We start from the raw sequence: 20,412 nt of genomic DNA, 5'->3' as shown, positions 1-20,412 counted from the left end.
TTTACTTGGTCTTTTATTTAAATAAAATGTTCATCTGCTTTCAAAGGAGGAATATGAATTATGTGCTGATTTGCTGAAAATCATATGGTTGTCAGTTTATTGGGTTTTTTTTTTTTTTTTTTTTATTATCTAGATATCATTATGCTGGAATAGCTATCAAGAAGAATTCTTCCTCATATGCACGTTATTGCTGTCTTCTATCTGAAAAAAATTATTACAGGTTCGTTTTTTAAAATGTTTCAATCATAAAATATCCATGACACTATATATTGTCTGTACATAAATTCTGTAAATCATCTGTTGAACATTGGCAACAGTATTATATTTTTTCTTATTATTATGCACACTATAAAAGTGTTTTATAAAAACACTGTAAAAGTGGTGTGCTCTAATAGAGAAGCTCCCTTTTGAAAACATGCCCTGTCTACTCGGGCTTCCTTGAATTGGCCAATTTTGCCATCTAGATCTTAAGAGAAGGACCTCTTGCCAAAGCTCAAAGAAGAGCTTAACGTATTGATACTCTAACCTGCAGCTCAAATAAACCTATTGAAATTGCTTCATGAGATTGTAACATCTTTATTAAACAGTAGGCTGAAGAGAAGTGTTAAAGTATAAATAATTGCACTGCTTTGAAGAGTCCTACATGCAATCATGTAATCTGTTGGTTTTTTGGGATTTTTTTCTACCTGAAACAATGAAGCATACTACTTTGAAAATACTTCCTTCATTTATTTTTAAAATTTCAGATTTTAAAATCACCTTTTATAAGGGATCAGCAATGAGAAAATGTGTAAGACGAGTATAGAATGGTTACAGAAATTAGAAGTCAAAAAATAATTGATGAATGTAAGACACTTTGATGGAGTAGAGTGTGGATATGAGGACAGTCCCGTTGTGGGCAAAAGAGGAAGAGTTCTGACAGTTAAGCTCATGGTTTGAGCTAAACCACAGGCTTGTGTTTCTCCCCAGAAAAAAAAAGGAAGGAAAATGCTGCCATTCTGTGACAGTTTTACACTCCTTTTAAATGCACAGGAGAAGAAAAATAGGTGCAGCCTAAGCCTTGGGCTTCAGAGACCGGGTTCATGTTGCCACTCTCCTACAGACTTGTACATTATTTTTATGTTTGTGGATAAATTCTGTACTTTGATTTCCATTCTTTAATACAGAGATATAGTGTTTTTCTATAGCGTCAATGTTAGAGGGATACAAATCAGCCTATTAAGCACCCAAATATTCTGGTGGTGATAAAACTGTTTCACTGTCTGTGATATTTTATATTATAGTCACTGAATTGATTGCATGCTGTACAGGAGCATGAAAAAGTTATGCCCATAGGTTTATTGCCTTTCTCCATGGGTTTTACAGCAGAGTAATGTTGCAGAAGTCCATAAAGTGGCAACCAAAAAGAAGGAGACAGGACAAAAGATCAGGTTCTACAGATGATCAGGTGGCAGTCGGTTGTTGTGAGACCAAACAAATTATTCATAGGCAACCCAAGACTTGTTTCCCATGAGACCCCTACAGAAGTGATATCCCTCACTACCCGTGTACCCAGTATAACCAGAACAGGCCTTAGGTTTGACATCTGTAACGAGGAAAGGTCTTGGCCACTGTTCAAGGAACATTGTAGGTCTCTGGCTGAGTCTCTGATGGTCTGTCTTCTTCAGGGAAATCTTGTGTCCTTGTCCCTCCTCATGGAAATGAACCATATTGTCTGATGGGCTGGGGAACATGCTGTAGCCCATCCTTAACCATAGGGGAGCTGCTGCACTGGCTGCAGGTCTCCTCCTCCCCCACCAGCTGCCAGAGGCACCTGCCTGGACACCTATGGCTAAAAAAATGTCTTTAACTTGGTCAAACCAAGGAAAAGGTGGTGTACTCCGGGCAAAGGGCTAATATCAACCAGCCAGCTAGTGATCTTGATATATTTATTGGGATGACTTTTCAGATCAAAATGAAAAATCAAAACATACAGACCATATTCAGACAAAGATCACCTGTCTAATTGCAATAGAAGAGTCTCTTAACTACAAAATTACATTGTCCAATGCTTCTTTCATTTAAGACAGTTAAAGAGGAAGTCATTAAACTGTTGTTTAAAGCCAGGCAAATGAAATTAGAACAGCTTCCACCCTAAATGCAGCCACACATGCCTGCCCCAAGCCAACACACATGCCCTGCAACACCTGGGTGTCACAATTGCTTTTGTGGTGAAGGACAGCAAGAAAAAATGGAGAAAAAGCAATAGAAAAGCACAAAACACAGACAGAGAAGCATGAGTAGCACAATTCCGAAAGAAATAATTAGGTCACATGCAAAATAAGCAGAAGCTTCTGCAAAGTAATTGAGTTTGTTTCCACCTGTAATGAGTTTTGTACATTCTTTGCAAATAAATATGAACATATCAAGGGAACATTTGATCTTTACTGTCCTCTCAGTAGTGTTCAGCACTTTTCAAAATCAGAATTAATTTTTCATGATTCAGTGAAGTTGATGAAACCAGCCACAACAAACTATAGTTTTTTTTAAATTAGAGTATTGAAATTTAGAAGAAAAGTAATGAAAACTTCAACACTTTCCTACTTGTGAAAGAGTATTTTTTTTTTCTCACTGAAGTAATCATATCATTGCAGTGGGGATATTTTACGTGTCCTAGGTAATTATTGCTCTCTCCCATGCCTGAACAGAGTCCAAGATACAGATGCTTTTCCTGTTGTACTCCCTGAGGGGTAGGTGAAGTCAGGACCCCAGTTGAGAGACCAAGACACCCACCCAGCCTGCGGGTTGGTGAAGAAAGGGATGGTTTCAAAGCTGTGATCCACTCTCATTACTGGAAAGAGTATTGCTTGACCATATTGAGATAATTGACAATTGATATGTTATTGGTAGTGAGGAACTAGGCTTGTGAAGGATCTGGCAGGCTGGGAGCCGTGGTTGTTGGTGTCACAGAAATGGCAGTAAGATAATAACGTTTTGTCTTTGACTAAAGAGAAGGCATTTTCCTCCTGATAGTCGGCAGGGCCTTGGCTGTATCCGTTGGCTCTGTGAGTTGGTTCATTTAGAGACCTTGGGGTTTTTGAAGATGTGTGTGCCACAGGTCTGCTGCTGATATTATGAAAGCAGTGTAAGTAAACACAGCTGGAATCAATGAGGTCCCCACAAGTATTACAGAGTTTTAAGGGAATACAGTATTTACTGCTTTGTGTTACAATAGGGTGCCCTCTAGGGAGGGAGGGCCTCTATGGGAGCTCTGAGGACAGGCTCTCCCTAAAATAGTACTTGCTCTGGTTCAGAGTACAGCAGTGTTAAAATACACCAGCAGATTTTGGTTTCATAAGAGTTACTTTATGATTCTAGTAATAGGGAAGGTTTGGGCTTCTGCTTTCTAGTGAAGCAAGCCCATGACTTTTTAATACAAAACCAACCTGATAGGATTCTAGCAAGTTAGCTTTTCTATCTCAGTCTAATCTGACAGTCAACAGCATGCACATTCGCCATCCTGCTTCTTTACATTTTTCCTTTGCCCTTCCCATTCGCCTCCTCTGTTAGTCTTTTTGTCGTCTCCACCGTTGTCTTTCCCATTTTAGCTCTGGTTCCCACCCTATAGCATCATCTAAATTCCGCAAGAGATGCGGTGTAAGCCCTAGTGATTTTGCTGGCACTCATTTTCTCCTTCTCCCATCCACCTCCTCTTTTGTGTGCCCTGTCCTTTACCCAGGGGGAGTGGCAGCTCTGCCTGGCAGCTGAGCGCTTCCACGGGCACCGGGTGAGTCTGAACCCCCTTTGCTAACAGTGGGAGCTGATAGATGTTAGCTTTCCATAGGTGTTTGCACTTAATTGTCATCGAGCTCCCGGCCGGCTGCTGGGGCTTGGGAGGACCCTCCTCGCACCTCGCTGTCCCGTTGTGGGTGGGAGCCAGCCCACTGGAGGAGAGTGGTGCTGATCGTGTTGCCATGGCAGCAGCAGATACAGCTGGCCGCCTTCTCAGGCAGAGCAGGAGCTGGAAAATATTCATCGATTTTGTTTCACAGGCTTTAGAAATCTGCTGGAAAGAGACATTTGAAAGAAGCGTTATGAAACACCTCTACTTCCACATTCTTCCCTTTGCCCAGCCACCAGCTCTAAAATGTCTTGGAGAAAGAGTTAGTGGTGTTACTAAACATACCAAATCTCAATGTGTATCAGTTTAGTTGTTTTGCTGGAGCACCACCTTCACGGCAGAGAGCAGTGCCAGAGGGAAAGGTAATTTTTCAGGTGGCAAGGGTCAGTCCTGTGGACAGCAGAGAAGTGAGAGGAGGCATTTTCAGTGGCTTGAGTTTCCAAGCAGATAAGCTGTTGCATTTTGTCCTCTGTCCCTTCAGGACGTATGGTAGTCCTCTGGTTTATAATACATCACAGCAGTGAAAGCCAGCAGCCAGGATCCGATTAGACAACCTGAGTGTTGACAGTCACCAGTGGAGCACATTTTCTACAAAGCCCTTGCCTGTCACCCTTCAAAACAGCTGAGTCCACAAGGACCCTGGGGTTTGGAATGCCTTCACAGACAGCGAGCAGGTGTCAGCAGCAGACGGGGGCTTGACTGGAGGAATCCAGCTCTCACAGCTCATCCCTTTTACTAGCAACATTGCCTCTCCCTCCTGCAGGATTAGCCTTAGCAAAACAGGTAGGGAGAGAGGGAGGAGGTGGTCAGGCAAGAAAGCAGCCTGTTGTGCCTGCATCCCTGGCTTTTCAGCCAAAAGCCAGTGGCCAAGCCTTTGCAGGTCCTGGTGAATTCTGACCACATGGAACATCATGGCAGGTTTGCAAAGTAAATGGGGGAAAGTCAGAAACAAATGACTGGCTAAACTGTTACAGGGTGCAGAAAATGTAGTTGCTGTGAAGTCAAAGCACAAGAATGATTATACTACCGTTATTTGCATGTTTCTAATTGCTACTATCATTCCAAATGAACTTCAACTACAAACCCATGATTGTGATGCAAGAAGTTGGAAGGTATTGCACTGTTAAATGGCTAATACCTTGCTGTCTATAATGAATGGTTCAGTTTTATTTTAAATTAAGAAAATGGTCTTCAGACTCATTAGAAAATCATAGGGCTGCTGAACGACAGGAAAGAGAGAAGGATTTGTTTCCCAAACACAATAGTCCAGTTTAGTGCACTGAATGCAGTTTGAGCTCATTTTCTTACTAAATACAGCATATATTGGTGGGCTTTTAAAAGGATTTTTGGTTATTGTATATTTTACCACAGTGGAAACGCCTGCAGTTCTGGAGATGCAGCTGGTTACATGAGCAAGAGCCAAAAAAATAGAACAGTGAGTTTCAGATGCATTAGATTTATAACAAAATGTCTATGTGTGTTTAATTAGAACTGCCTTATAATGTGCTCTGATGAAATACAGTTAACCCATCCTCTTCTTCAAAATAACATTTGTCTGCGTTAATCCCACTAAATGCTTACTTCCCCCACTCCTGTTTCACCTGGTAGCTAAATATTTTTGTTGTTTTAATGTCAGCTCAAATAATTTAAGCTGTGCTGAGAGCGGAAATTGTGGCTGACAGCCCAGGTTTTGAATATTATGGGAGTTAGTGGGGCAAAACCTTCCTTGCCTGAGGCTTGCAGTAACAGATCCTTATGCTGCAGAGCTGATGTCTTTTCAACACGCTGAGTTTAATGGTATGATAAATACTAGGAAATGGTTAAAAAGAAAGAACACAACCCCTGCTCACCGAAAAGGGCAGATGGGAGGCTGACCTGTTGCAGTTCTCCCATCAGTGTGCTCTCCTAGGATGGCTTGACACCAGGGCTCTTGGAAGTCAGCCAGCAGAGCATGAGCAACAAACTTACCTGGACCAAAGTGAGGAAAAAAGGAGAGAATGGATGTCTGTCTTATTTTTATGGAGCACTCGGGTGTGGTAATGAGTGTTCTGAAGTGGATGTAATGACAGCTAATGAGAAATGTGCTGCCATCCCAACAGGAAAAACAACTATCTGCAGCCTTATTTAGAAGGTTAAGACTGTAACGTGAGTGCTATAGAAAATATATGTGGAAGATATGTAGAGCTTTAAATATTCACTGGTTTTGAAAAGAAATTCTTGTACTGTTTAGGATTTAAGTATTTAGTTGGCCCTGCTTGCTTCCCTCACCCACCCTTATGTTCTAAAAAAAATGCAAAAGACAAGCATCCCTCTGAAGAAATACATCTTACTAAAAAATTATGTTATACAATTTAAAGAAAGAACTTAATAACTTTAACAGAACTGACAAGGTAATTGTGATTTTTTTTTAATTTATTCCTCAAAATAATTCTGATACATTGAGAGATTTTGCACTGTTCTTCATCTGTCATTTATCTGAAGACTGAACAAAAAGAATATCAGGACCCTTGGCCTGAATTCAGCAGATTCTATCCTGAGGAGCAAGAGATAGAGAAGAAATACCCCTGTGATATGGTAGGTTCAAGTTTCCAGTCAGCAAGCAAGTTAGCTCTTTGCCTGCGTGATCTTTTTGTACCCTCTTTTTGGTTACCTTCTCCAGGTTGTACTCCTTGCCACTGAGTACCACAGCCATTGTCAAGATATTTTACATATGGTGAGAAGGAAAGAGCTTGACAAGGTATGCCTCTGCTTTAATAACACTCATTCTGATGGTAGCAAACAGCTCTAAGGATAAAATTGTTTCTGTGTAGTTTATTTACTTGACGATTTGATCTAAGGTAGGTGATCATCTATAGACAGAGGGAGAGTTCAGTCAAATTATTCAGGAACTCTTAATTAACACAACCTGCTCGGAGAATTTTAGTTTGTAGGCATATCCTGAGCACTCCTGACACATCAACAGGTCTGAGCCCAGCACAAAACAGAAGGCCACGGACACGTATCTCTCATTGTATCCACATCTCCATGGCACAGTCCTTTTTCACTCTCCTCCTTCTTATGTGGCCTTGTGAGGTTCAGCTCGTTGCCCCAGGGCGCTTACACTTAGGCTGGAGCCCTGCCAGGTTGGGGCCAGGCAAAGAGTCCAACTCCACAGTCATTCTTTTGCTTCTGTGCTTCTGTGCGTTGTCTTGCCGAATTACGCTTCACATTTCACAAGTGTAAAACCAGTGAAAATTCATAAAGGACTTTGTGCAACAGGTGGCAGGCTGTATCATGTCATTCTGGAGGTCTCTGCAGCCTGGAAGAATAGCACTGATGTCCTTGACAGATGTGTGCCAGCTGTTCAAGAGCTATGACAGGCGGCTGTTCAAGGTACTGTAGACACACTTGTCTGTCATGATTCCGCGATCACGTGCCGGGTCGTTTTGGTGGTTCTGAGAGGAGGAGGGCTGGCTGCTTCCTGTGGGGTTTTCATTCACACCTGAAATCTGCTTCTTTGATTTCTTCTGTGACAGCCCATTTTGCAATGTGCAGGATTTTGAAAGGAACCAGTGGAATTTGTGATAACTTCCACTCTGCTGCTACGTATTCCGTCAAAAGTCCCTAATATCTATGGGGTGTGCTGTTATGAAAGTGGTCTGTGATTCTGGCATGAAGCTATGTCACTGAAATTCCAGCTGATAACTGTTTTCCAAGTTCTGAGAGTTATTTTTCCTTTGAGCACACTACTGCATTTCTCAGTGACATTCTACATAGAAATATGCAGTTTCCTGATAAAAATAATTTGCTTCTTATTTACATCAGGTCATTAAGTAGTGTCTAGTAATTAATTCAGGAAATGATGCTTATTGTTAGGATCTTTTTCCTTCTTCTAATAAGCGTAGCTTAGCTATTACTTAATTAGAAGAAAAATAAAGGTTTCTTTACATTTACATTTAAACTATTGATACAATTATGTTTCATGCTGCTGTAAATATCTGTAGTACACCAATCATGTGCAGTTCCATGAATTTGTATTCTAGGAAATAGAGAACATCCTTCTTCATGATTTCCTGGAGGAGATTCCTGTGCAACACATTATGTTAATCAAATCATTCAGTAAAGATTTACAAGTTTGTCTGCTTAATGCTTTGGCAGGGTTTCCATTACCACTCCAAACATCCAAATTTAAAGGTATGTTTGAGTAATAGAGACATTTTTATAAATTAATATTTTCTTAAACTTCAGAGATACAAAAGATTGTAGTAGCATTCATACTCTCAAAGAAGACTTGCAGACAGTCTTACTTCTGGCATTTCTTACACCTGAATGCTTGACAGAAAACTTAGTAGTGTGTTTTTAACATGTTTGCAAGGAAGGATATGTAATTAGTCAGCTGCAACCCTTTGTATATACATCCTGATCTTTATGGTTTGTACAAACTTCAGAAAAACAGAAAATTTCACTTGAAAACCACCACCAGCCTACAGAAGTTTGTAAGTTGCTTTATACTCGATTTTCCTGTAACTAAGTATCAGATATTCTATCTTTTGTTCTTAAAAAGGATATTCTTGGGTCATGCTTGTCCTAATTACAACATATTATAGAGAGTAGAAATAGAACCAGAGAGACCAACTCCTATTAACAGTGCTGCAGAACTGATGCATAAAGGTGGGAAAAATAAACACTCTAAACAAAATATAGGAGGTTTAGAATTAACGTTGCTTTCATTCACCTTAAACCATACATGTAAAAGAGTATTAGTCTTGATTAAAAAGTATTTAATGAAAAAAAATTCTTTTTGCAAGCTTTAAATTGCAGGGGTCCCCAGCCCAGCCCATAATGCTGGCTCAGTGTCCCTGCTGTGCCCTGTTAACCTTCATAGCTTGGGATCTACACTCTAACTTAAAAGATGTATCTTTATTAATGTCTTTTAGACTGTAAAATGTTAATATGAAAGATCTGCCTCTTCTTTAACAGAAGCTACAATGTTTTTGAAAAGACTCGGGAGAAAGACAGACCTTTCCATCATGGCCAAGGTATGTTCCAGCATCTCTGAAACAAAAAAAAAAAGCTGGGCATCTCATTCACTCGAGTTGTTTGGACTATTTATGAGATGTTCCGTTGCAGGACAAGGGCAGCAGCATGTGTTCTTAGCTGTATATTGACCATGGGGTAAATCATGCTCACCCTCCTGCCCATCTCTTCCCCCACCATGAGTATGCTGCAGGGGCCTTTTCCTCCCTTTGGGTTCTGTGAATGCCTCTGAGATATGGTCAGTGGTCTCCCAGGGGGAGGAGAACACAGTAGCTGGAAGGGGCAGATGACCGTTTCCAGTATCCTCTCCCAGCTGTGTCAAAGCCAGTCAGATAGCACATCCTGGAGTTGCTCTAAACTTGTTTCTACACAGTGTCCTGACCACCCTCCCCGATGAGTGTTGCAGCAGCTGACACGTGGGGAATGACTAATATGACAGATGCAGTGAAGCTACATGGTCAGGGAGCAGGTCCTGGAGTCTTTAAGGGCACAAGACCCCCACCTTTTTCATGGATTCCATACATTGTTCCAGCACTGGAACAGGCTGCCCAGAGAGGTGGTGGAGTCACCATCCCTGGAGGTGTTCAAAAAACATGTGGACATGGTGCTTCAGGACATGGTTTAGTGGTCACGGTAGTGTTGGGTTGATGGTTGGACTTGATGACCTTAGAGATCTTTTCCAACTTTAATGATTCTATGATCAGCTGGGAAAATCATCTCCATCCTCTGCCCAGACAGTGCTTGAAGGAGTGCTGCAGGGTAGCATCCTCCTCTGAACTTTCCCCCTTAGGATCATCACTCAGATCACTTTTTTTCCCATGGGAAGAAAGAGACAAAAATCTTTCTAACAATTAATATCCCTGCCTGCTTTTTGCTTTACAGTATCATTCTTCTCAGCTACAGAAGTGCATCCAGGAGCTGCATTTTTAACCCTTGGAACACTGCAAAGTAAAAAGTTTAATTCAGTGCTGCATTACTATGAGGGGTTGTACCCTCCCTGCAGCATTCCTTCCATTGGTGTCCTTGGATACTTCTAAAACCTTGGGGGTTCTTATGCATTGAAGGATGTGATCCAGCAGGACTGCAATTGCCAGCTATTCCCAGTCATTTGTATTTGATTTGGGTACTCAGACTTTACATCATCCTTCTTGTGCTCAAGCCATGATGTCAAGGGGCTGGTTGTAGTTTTTGACTCTTCCTATTCCTAACACGCAGAAAAGCTGCAGAGTCAACATTGAATTTACACCCTCAGGATTCAGGGCAAGAGAATTTCATCCTACTCAGGGGGGAATTCTCTAGCAGCAGCCTCTTCATCCCCTTTATGCTGTTTATCTGGCACAAGGTAAACCTCTCAGACCTGAGAATCGGGGTCAGGTCTACACTGACAGCTGAGCACACTCTGCACCTGGTTCTCGTTCATGTTAGCGAGCTGTTGGCACTGTTCTCACAAGTTAATGGTGTTTGCACATTCTCTAGAGCCTCTTTAGAATGCAAGGGAAGGGCAAAGGAGTTCCAGTGTACCTGATGATTAGTCCCATCGGCAATTTAAAAAGAATAGTTTCAATAAGTAGAATTATGTAAGTCTTGTAAATGATCATCTTTCAGCAGTCACATAGCCTCTATTACAACATCTGTTAGGGATCTTGCCAAAGCCATGGATACTGGGCTCCAGCAAAACAGGGTAGGAAACAAATGCCAGCTAAACATTCTCCTGCAAATTCATCCCCCGTGCAAGACACCACCAGAAGATAGTTTGCTGAACACCACAGGTGTTTAAAATTTTCAGCTTCCACGAAACACACAGATGCTTAGTGGGGAGGTGGATGTCCCTCAGAAAGACTGTTGAGTGTTTTAGCCAGCCAGATCCAATCCTAGGCTTGGGTGGACTCATATCGAGTCTCCCCTGGTGGCCCTCATCAGATGCTCAAGTGAGGTGGGTATGAGTAGAGCAAGCGATACCTTGCTCCTTCTTCATTGTACCCTTCTGGTTTCTAGTAATCTGAGATGAAGTTTATATCCACATCTTGTTATTTAATAGCTTGGTTTTAGCATCTACAACATCTTGGGGTAGTGTGTTCTACCCCAAGATTTGATTAGTTGCTATGCAAAAAAAGTACTTTCTTTTACTACCTTTAAAATTTCTACCCTTCTGTTTGCAACTCTCCCTGCAAATCTCCATCATATCCTTCCTCAGTTATTTCCATCTGAAGATGAAGTTTATCTCACCTTCTCATACAGGAGTAATTTGATATTTCTAATCATCCTGCTCAGTTTTCTGTCTAAAACACACCTGGAATTTCAACTAGAGACTGATGGTCAAAGCAGGTGAGAGCAGCTCCTACTGAGAAGTACCATGGGGGAGCTGTGCAGCTGCAGCCTCTGAACGGTGTAACAAGACCATCGAGAGTCCCTTGTCAAGTACTTTGCAATAATTTAGCCACCTGGTGAGAAAATATGAACAATTTTGGCAGGGTCAGCATTCAAATGAAAAAAAAAGTCCCTTTCCCGTTGTGTGTAGGTAAAGCAGGCTGACAGCTGCTGCTACCTGGACACGCAGAAGCAATTAGAGCATAAAAAGGTGCAAATTCCCTGCAAGAAAGGAATGTGAATATGATGGTTATCGTTTCCTGGGGTTGATTCCAGCCCCCGGTAAGCTCTGTGTAAGTGTTGTCAGAACTGGCTCCCAGTCATTTGGAGAATTCTATTCAGCACAGTGGAGTGGAATCGCTGAAGGAACCAGTCTAAAAGGCTGAAGCATGGAGCTGGGTGCTAGCAGCATACTGAAGATACTGCCCATGGTAGTTCCCAGCTTTTGGGTTGTCTGTTCTTGTTGCACACAGCAGCTCTTCTGACACAGGTAACTCCAAGTAAAATCACAAAAAAAGACTTTGTCTTCAACTTAGCCAAAAGGGATTGCTGAGTGAGAATCAGAGTGCTTTTGGTATTTCAGTGGAATGATGAAAAAGAAAAATGGCCAGATTGGGAATTAAGTTTTCAAGCAGCTGTATTCACTGCTGTTTGTGGGGTCATGGTAAGCACCTGGTGAATGGGACTCGTTAAAATGATTATGACTTCTGAACTTTACAAAACTTGTTTTTCTTCTAGAAGGCAAAATTGGATGTGAATTATTCATATAAAAGCCCAAAATTCAACAAAAGCTTTAGGATCTTTCTGATTTCAGTATGGAATTGAGAGACTAAATGTACAGATTAACAAATTTTAATGTATTCAGGCTTCATTTTCCTTACTATTTTCATAATTTCATCAAGAATATGAAGCAATACTGTTTGATATTAGCAATTAAATTAAAAAAAAAGGTGAAGAGATGAGGATCAAATGTCAGGCTGAAAAGTGTTCACAATACCTATATGAGCAATATTTTTTGGGACAAATATAAAGCCAGATTCATTCACAAATGACTCGTGAGCAGATAAATGGGATAAAATCCCAACAAATATTATTTTAACTAACACTGTATTTCATATGTTATTTTTTATCTTCTCAAAGGTTTGGGCAACTTGAGAAAACTTGCCTTTGAATTTAACTGAAACCTGTACTAAGGACAGGTAACACTGAAGGAAAGCCAGTCCTGATCCAGCATTCCATGTTTTAGATAAAATATCATCATTTGGTGTAACTGTAACTCTAGGCAAAACCAATTGCCCAGACAATCACCCAGATACTTCAAGCATGTTAGCCTTGTCTGCTCCATAGCAGACAACAGAGTGTCATTGAGAAGAGTATCACCCAGAACAAAAAAACTCTTGAGGACAACTTAAGATTGATCTCCTTTGAGTTATTTTTTTCCCCCAATTTGGAGACTGGTTACATAAAGTCTAGTATTGAATAAGGGAAGCTTTTGGACTGAGTTAAGGGCTTGAGAAAATGAAAGGCATTAACTGTTTTCTTATTCTGTATAGACAATGAGGACAGTCTTGAACAGCAACAGCAAAGTCTCTGTTCTGCGATCAGACTTGCATGCTGTCATCAACCGGGGATTTCTGGATGTGACTGGAAACCTCTTTCAAACAACGTTTAGGAATCTGGAGGAGCTGCAGAACAACATTGAACTCAAATGTAATATTTTTTTGCTATATTTTGTCTATCCACTTAAGCCCTTGCTTGCCATTTTTAAAGCCCCAGCATTTCCTCTTGTTTATTCATGGCATCTGCCCTAATGGGAATTGCAGTCTAGCTGTAACCCGAAGTACTGGAAAAGAGCCAATAAAAATGAGAATGCAGCATGTAATGTTATCCTTTTAACTTTAAAGGTTAAGAATGAAAGGCTTTCCATTCTGACTCTCTGCTAAAGCTTCCTGTGGCAGCAGGAGTGGGATTTGTGTTACTGAATGATGCATCTTCTAGAAGAAATTTGATAAAAGGGATATTTCTTACCTTTTTCTTTGAGAGAGAAAAAAAAAAAAAAGAACTTCCCAAGAGTTGCATTTTGCATTTTCCTCTGTTATTAATAAAAGTACACAAAATCATTTCTTGTGGCCAGATTTTAAAATATTGAATGCCGATCTGGATAAGGACTATTGGCCTTTCTGCTTTTGTGTCCTTTCACTGTATTGTGACCTGTGGGATCGATGTGCAGCTGCAAACAATAAAATATGCAGTTTGTATGCAGCCATGACATGATGCATTTGCCAGCTTAATGAAAAGGGATGGGAACATAATGGCAAGTTAATTTTTAGATGAATGGGCTGCCATTTAAATTATTAGTAAGAGAGAGGCAAGTTCGACTGGGCTGCACACGGAACTGATGGGGAAATCCTCAGCTCTTTGTTCCTGGTCTGCCACCAATTTGTTCAGTGACAAGGGATGTGCCACAGCCTTTCTGTGACCGTTTTCAGTAGGAAAAATAATCTGACTTCTTCACAGAACTAGCAGAAGAGCCATTTAAATAATATTTATATACATCTTAAAATCAAAACCACTGCATAGAATGCCCTTCTTGCGTGTGCTCACTAAATGATGGTTTTACTCTTCCCAAGGTGAGTGCATTGCATCCTCTGTTTTCATTGGTTTTCCAAGCTGTTATCTATAGTAAGCAAGGTTTCCAAGACCCTATCCACATGCCTTCTTGAAGGAAGCTGTTAGAAGTGTATAAATTCAGAGAGGTGCCATAGTAATGTATCTTTTGGCTCTGGGTGGTAGGTTCCAATCTTTCAGGGGAACAGTTGCACTGATATATGGCAATATTATCTATATTTCTGTTGGTATACAGAATATTCTGCATTTTCTGTTATTGTTTTAAAATTTTTCTACCCTTCAACAGATAAACCAAGATTTTATTTTTTTTTTCTCAACCCTTTAAAATCTCTGTTGGTATCACATAGAACCAAAGTCCAGCTTTCATATTGGGACTGTTTATTCTTGCCACCTTTGCCATGATGACTAGGTCAGTGCAGATATGGTGGAAATGCACATAAATGTTAATTCTGACTAATTTCAAAGTAGAGTGCTATTCCTCACTGAAGGAAGATAATTATATTAATCAATATGCTCTAAACAGATGTCTTAATATATTTTTAGCAAAAGATAAAAGAAAATAAAACAGCTAAAAAGCACAGAAGCAACCCAAAAGGCAATCCAATGACTTCAAGTAATGTTGTCCCTTCTACATTTCATAGGTTTGAATGACTTAATGCCTTTGCTGACACCTTCCACAGATATTCGGATTCTCTTGAACTGTGTGTCTTCAAATCTTCAGGCTTTTGTCATTCAGGTATAAAATTAATTTAATAATTTCAGAAGAGAAAGAGTGATCACATCATTTATCCTGCTGCATGCTGTCACTAGCCTGCAGGAGCTACACTCTACACCAACAACTTGACCAGACTGCAGATTTGCATAAATATAATTTATGCATGCTGCAGAAAAATGGGGAATTAATTGGCATACAAAAATTCCATCTGTGGAAAACAACTACAAGCACATTTCTGTGTATATAGCCACTCGGGTGGTTTCAGTATCTGCTCTCATTTCATAGACACATGTTTTAATAGTGGCTAATAAACCAAATTTCAGAAGAAAAATGTTAGTAAAAATGAAGAGAGCACTTCATGATTACTGAAACTGCTGATTCAAGAAACTGTTGACTTTTAGCAGGGAGCAGGGGAGTGACAGTTTCTAGTACAATGTCTCTAGCTTTTGTGAAATATTCAGGCATGATCATCCTCACATATGCACCTTTCCACAGGTTATCATCTCCACCACTCGTTCCATCACTGATTCAGAATTAGTGGTAGCTTGATGGTATGGCTGCATTCCGTTGGTTACTAGACCAATTAACTTGGGTCTGGGTAGTGGTTAAAGTTTGTTGTTCCCTTTCTGAAGGAGAAGGTTAAACTGTACTTCTTTAGCTTAATGATTTTCTGTTTTTTGTGTTTGTTTGTTTCTGTTGTGGGGTTTTTTGTTGTTTTTCTTGTTTTTCTCTCTTTTTAATTTAGAATGGTACTTTGCAGTTCCGTGGTGCCTTCACCTCCTAGAACCCTCAGCTAACTCATGGGGTAGTACAGAGAGGATGAAGCAGAACTTTTCCTGGGGGTTCACAGTTGTAGAGCATAGGGCTATATACACATGATGTAGCAAATAACATTCCTAATAGATAAAAAGAAAAAAAATTACCATGAGAGCAGTTAAGCATCAGAAGAAGTTACCCAGAAAAGCTGTGGAATCTCCATCCTGGAAATATTCAGGACTTGGCTGGACTTGGCCATTCTTTGGACAAGAAGTTGGATTAGATGATGTCCAAAGATCCCATTCAACCTAAGTTATTTTAGGATTATAACAAAAAATAATGCTTGTTCCACCTGTGTATAGAGTTGGTACAGGGAAATAGTCTGCAACACAATAAGGAATTCTTTTAACCAACTTTATCATAAAGCAATTTTTTTTCTCTATCTGCAGCCAAGCAGGAGTAAAGAGGAGTTTAAAAAAGTGGCATCAGATTTCCAGTTGAGATGGAACTTCCTACTGAGTGCAGTAAGCAAGGCTATGACCCTTAAATATGCAGACAGTTTTGGTAAGTAGGATCTTTGTGTCTCTCTGCTGGTACACCCCTCTGTGTCCTGAGACAGCAGAGATACCAGGTCATTTTAACTGACATAAATTCATGCTATAGTCAGTAGGGGCATCACTCCTTCATACTCCCTTCATTCCAACAAGCAGCACCAGTCACCTGGGGATGTAGCTAGCCAGGTCAGGGAAATAAAATGGTTAGATTTCAACCAAATCTGTTTTCTGATCCAGACTGAAGGATGAGCAGATGGAAGGAAAATAAGAGCAAGCAGCTGGAGATGGTGGGAAGGGCAGGACTCCTTGTGCAGAAGCCATCTTTTGTCTCTGGAAAGATGGGAAAGAGCAGCCTGAGCTATGAGCCTCTACTTACCCTCCCTACAAGAGCTGCAAACCCCAGCAGAAGGGTGTGGTGGAGACCCGGAGCCATTCGTCTCCCAAACCATATAAGCTCCAGATCTCTGAAGCGATAGCTCCCAGTCCTTCAGGTTCTTTCTCTGTAGTGCAGCCAGAACAGTCACTCTGGTAACTACTTGCCAAAAAGGCAGTTAGTTCTTCTGACAACAGCTCCTTTAACTTAGGCTTTACACTGAGATAAGTGCTTACCTAGCCAGCAGCAGGCTTGTTCAAGGTACTAAACTGACTGAAAACTAGTTGCTGCTTAGGCTGGGTCAGTTTTCTCTCAGTTTCAGAGCTCTGACCTGTCAAACATCAAATCCACCCCACATCAGTGCAAGGCAGGAGAAGCAAAGGGACGTTATGTGCAGTCACATTCACCTGAAGTGGCTCGAAGTGGTACAACCACACCTTGAATCAATTCAGTCTCTTCCATACCTATATTGCATCAACCCTACCTGCCTTCTCTTCATTTGTACAACCTTTCAGAGGTGCTCTCTCTCTATTATTGATTCAGCAGAAATGCTCCTGGGAGTAGCATCTGAGCCCAAACTGTATGAACTGCTTTTTAGATTTTCAAAGGAGCACCTTCAGATTTTTTCCCTTTTCTGTTGGATGGGGCTTCACACAAATAGCCAAAGAAAACCTCATTATTTTCTTTGAAATTCCCCTTCAAAACCACACTTTCATGTGTTTCCTACAAAGACATAACAAAGGCCTATGTTAAGGTTGTTGCCCTTTGTATTCTTCAGTATTCTTCCCCCCTAACGTCAGTGTTTGTGCGTGTATGTGAGCACCCATTTTCTGCATCTAGCTGCTACTTTTTGCCCTATATTTAGGTTGCAAACTCTCCGGAGAGGGGTCACAGTTTTGTTCTGTGCCTGCAGGGAGCACAGCACAGTAGAGTCCCTTGTCCATCAGCTGCTGCATTACAATAATAATAAAATAATGAATCCTTTCTCCTTCTACAAGGGAGTTCTGTACAAAGCTCTCAAATGTTACCTGCAGTATTTGGGACATTGAGGAAATTAGGAATGAATTCCAAAACCAGCACTGGAAACACAAGGTTTTTTGAAATTCCCTATTCTAATGAAATTCTCTTCCCTCTTTCTATTGTGAGGAGCTTAATGAATTGCCTCCCTGTTCTGTCAGTGGCTGGGGACACATCTGATGGAGGGCATCCCTTCCTCTGCTGAGCCTGCCTTAAACCAGTTACACATGATATTTTCATCCCCACTTATGACAGTCTTCTTACTACACTTCAGTAACACTAAGATTGAATTTATTCTCATGTATGAGAGTTAAAATGTCTTTTAATCTTTCTCTGTGATTCTCCAATTAATTTGATCATTATTACCCACTTTATGTATACCATTCATTCTTTAAGATGTTGGGCTATATGACCTAACAATGTCCCTTCTTTCCCATGTTTTCAATCTGGTAAGGTTTTGAGTTTTAGGGGACAAGGCTTAACTCATTATGTTAACAAGCCGTCTGGTGTAAAAGTTTTGTACTGGGGTCATTGCTTTTCAGAAATTCCTTAACTCTCAGTATTTCTTGCAGGAATGATGGACAGCCTGCAAGTCAAAACATGTCAAAACACTGGGAAAACACAGTTACTTAGGTGAATGTGTATCTTGTTAATGCAGTGTGCCTGCCCCACAAAAAAAAAACACTTCTGTCTGGGGCTCTTCCCTAGAGCCTGGCACATCTGCACACCCAATATACTGGCATACTCACACCTCGGAATTTAGGATTGGCTTTTACCCTTCTCCAGTCCAGCCTTCACATGGGTTGATGCCCAAGTGTGACTGGAGGAACCGTGCAGTTACTGCCACTGCAAGGCAGGAAGGGGCAATTGTGCTGCAGCAGTGAGGGCCAACAGGACCTCTACAGCTCTTTCAGCTCTACCTCCTCTCCAGCAAATGTTCCTCTATATATCTCCACCACAGAGCCTCCCATCAGCTGGTACATCTCCGCTTCCTCGCCGGCCTCCCTTCTGAGGCATGCAGGGAGGTGCTGCTGAGCCACGCTGCCTGCACAGTGACCTGTCCATTCCTCTTTTGAAAGCAAGCTGCTTCCACCTACTCCCTCTTCAACACCGTGTGCCTCTGTGTTATCCCAGGGAACAACTAGAGTGGTAGCTTTTGTTTCATGCTAATGCTTTTTGAATGTATTGAAAATATGCCTAAAACTGTCAGAAGCACTCATGAGCTTCTAGTGTCAGGTCTGTATAGTTTGAACTCTAAGTATAGCAGTCCCTTTCCTTGTCTCATAGATAAACAAGTCCTTCCACTTACTTTGCTGTCATTTAAAGATGCAAAAATGGACAAACAGCAGAAGCAGCAGCTTCTCTGGCATAACTACCATCAAAAGAGGAAGCATTTTTTCATTTTTAAAGCTCTGTCAACCTTGGTCATTCATATAAATTGTGGTGTCTTCTTGTTGGTGCCCATGTAAACATGTTTGTGTGAAGCAGAGGTTATGAATTGCTTGCTGAATTCCTATGCAGATCTATGGCATGGAAGAAGACCTGCTCCTTACTGTAAGGGCTTTCAACTACTGTATGAGTCAAAAGTCAATGGCCTCAATGAGTCTCTCTTGGCTCTTAGCAGTTATGCCCCAAGCTGGAAGGTAGGCCATTTAATATCACAGATACGAGACAGACAGACAGCTGTAGGAGGGTTTGCTTGGGAAGAGGTGGAATGATTTATCTGTCCAAGGGGAGAATGTGGATGATATGTGATTGTTGATAAACCTTGTAGTAACAGTGCATGTGGGGGAAGTATTTGAACAAGAGAGCAAATAAACACAAGTACACTTTCCTTTCTAGCATACATAAGAGGAAAAGTCTTTTGCTTACATTTAAAAATTGCAGTTGGTGCCTATTTTGCTGTGATAGCTGGAATTACATAGTTTTTAAAGTACTATTTGATGAGTGCTAGTCTGCTACTTTGTATACCACATTACTGTAATGAAGCCCTTCAAAAAAGAGCACATCATGAAGATAAGCAAACAAAGAGGTTGTTAAAATTAATTTTGTTTTCCTTTAAACCTAGGATCCTGGCATTTGTTTAATTTGCTGCTCATGGATTTTGTGGCCCACATTTTCCTGTCCTATATCGAGGAGGAGGGAGACGAAAGTTTCCAGGTCACAAAGCAAAATGAGTCCCGTTTTCTGTGGATTTATGAACCCAGACATCTCTGGAGCTATTTTGCAGAGGAACAACCTCAAGACAATATTCAACAGACAGCCCTCATAACTTTGATGCAGAGCCAGAGCAACTTCAGATTAAACAACATTTTTCCAGAGTTCTGAGTTGTTCAGTGGATACAGCCACAGACAGCAAGGTGAAATAAACATTAACTTCTGTGAAAATTTTAAAAGATAAAAATAATTATAGATTGGGTAAATCAAGAAGGATCGGGTTGGGTGTGGTTGTTTGGGGGGGGGTTATGTGTGTAAAGTACAACTAAAGGTATTCAGGTTTGCATGGAGCTGTGTCCAGTATCACCCAGACCTCACACCACAAAGCGTTCTCCACATCCTGCCACCACTCCATGATCCTATCAGGGGATCATAATCTCCACACTACCCACCACCCCATCACTGCACTTCTCTGGTTCTTTCCTGAGGTTTCCAGCAGACCTTCAGCACTCCTCCAGGTTCCCTAAGCATTGTCTGAGCAAGAGCAGTGCTGTTCTGGCAGGTTGGGAGCAGCCTGTGTGCTAGCTGACACTTGGGCTGCATGAAGACAGAGTGCATGGCATGGTCTTTTCTCACTGTTGGAAGCACCAAGAGGTTCCTTACCTCCACCTGTCTCTTAGTTTTATCAAAAGATGCAGAAGTATTAAATCCTTGAGACCTTTCTGCTCCATCAGACTTTCTTGCTGTCAGTCCACTGCTTCAAACTTACAAGCACAAAGGGATGATATACTAGATAGGCTCTAAGTCTTCCTAAGATACAAGGCTAAATATAAGGAAACACAGATCAAGCCTCTGTGCTTAGTACAAGTGAATCAGACACTCAGCCCTTCTCAGATGTCTCTTCTGTGCAGTAACAGCATTTGTCTTAAATCTCACAGAACATTGTGCT

At 41.0% G+C, this 20,412-nt stretch overlaps 1 protein-coding gene across 1 annotated transcript in view; it reads left to right on the top strand.

Annotated features, from left to right (window-relative positions):
* Positions 1–19,634, top strand: part of RFX8 (RFX family member 8, lacking RFX DNA binding domain) — a gene marked incomplete at its 5' end in the record, with an annotated part of 31,497 nt that extends 11,863 nt beyond the window's left edge. The window contains 11 exons of the mRNA XM_008937787.1: positions 134–211; positions 5,252–5,315; positions 6,326–6,454; positions 6,540–6,617; positions 7,139–7,252; positions 7,903–8,053; positions 8,840–8,898; positions 12,817–12,973; positions 14,533–14,627; positions 15,812–15,926; positions 19,375–19,634. Of these exons, the coding sequence (XP_008936035.1) occupies positions 134–211; positions 5,252–5,315; positions 6,326–6,454; positions 6,540–6,617; positions 7,139–7,252; positions 7,903–8,053; positions 8,840–8,898; positions 12,817–12,973; positions 14,533–14,627; positions 15,812–15,926; positions 19,375–19,634 (1,300 nt within the window). The remainder of the gene's footprint in view (positions 1–133; positions 212–5,251; positions 5,316–6,325; positions 6,455–6,539; positions 6,618–7,138; positions 7,253–7,902; positions 8,054–8,839; positions 8,899–12,816; positions 12,974–14,532; positions 14,628–15,811; positions 15,927–19,374) is intronic.
* Between the last annotated feature and the right edge of the window lie 778 nt (positions 19,635–20,412).

This window comes from Merops nubicus, unplaced genomic scaffold (genome assembly GCF_000691845.1).
Source record: "Merops nubicus isolate BGI_N331 unplaced genomic scaffold, ASM69184v1 scaffold6213, whole genome shotgun sequence".
In the NCBI taxonomy this organism is placed as follows: Eukaryota; Metazoa; Chordata; class Aves; order Coraciiformes; family Meropidae; genus Merops; species Merops nubicus.
The sequence above is the reverse complement of the archived record's forward strand: the minus strand, read 5'-3'. Positions and strand labels throughout refer to the sequence as shown.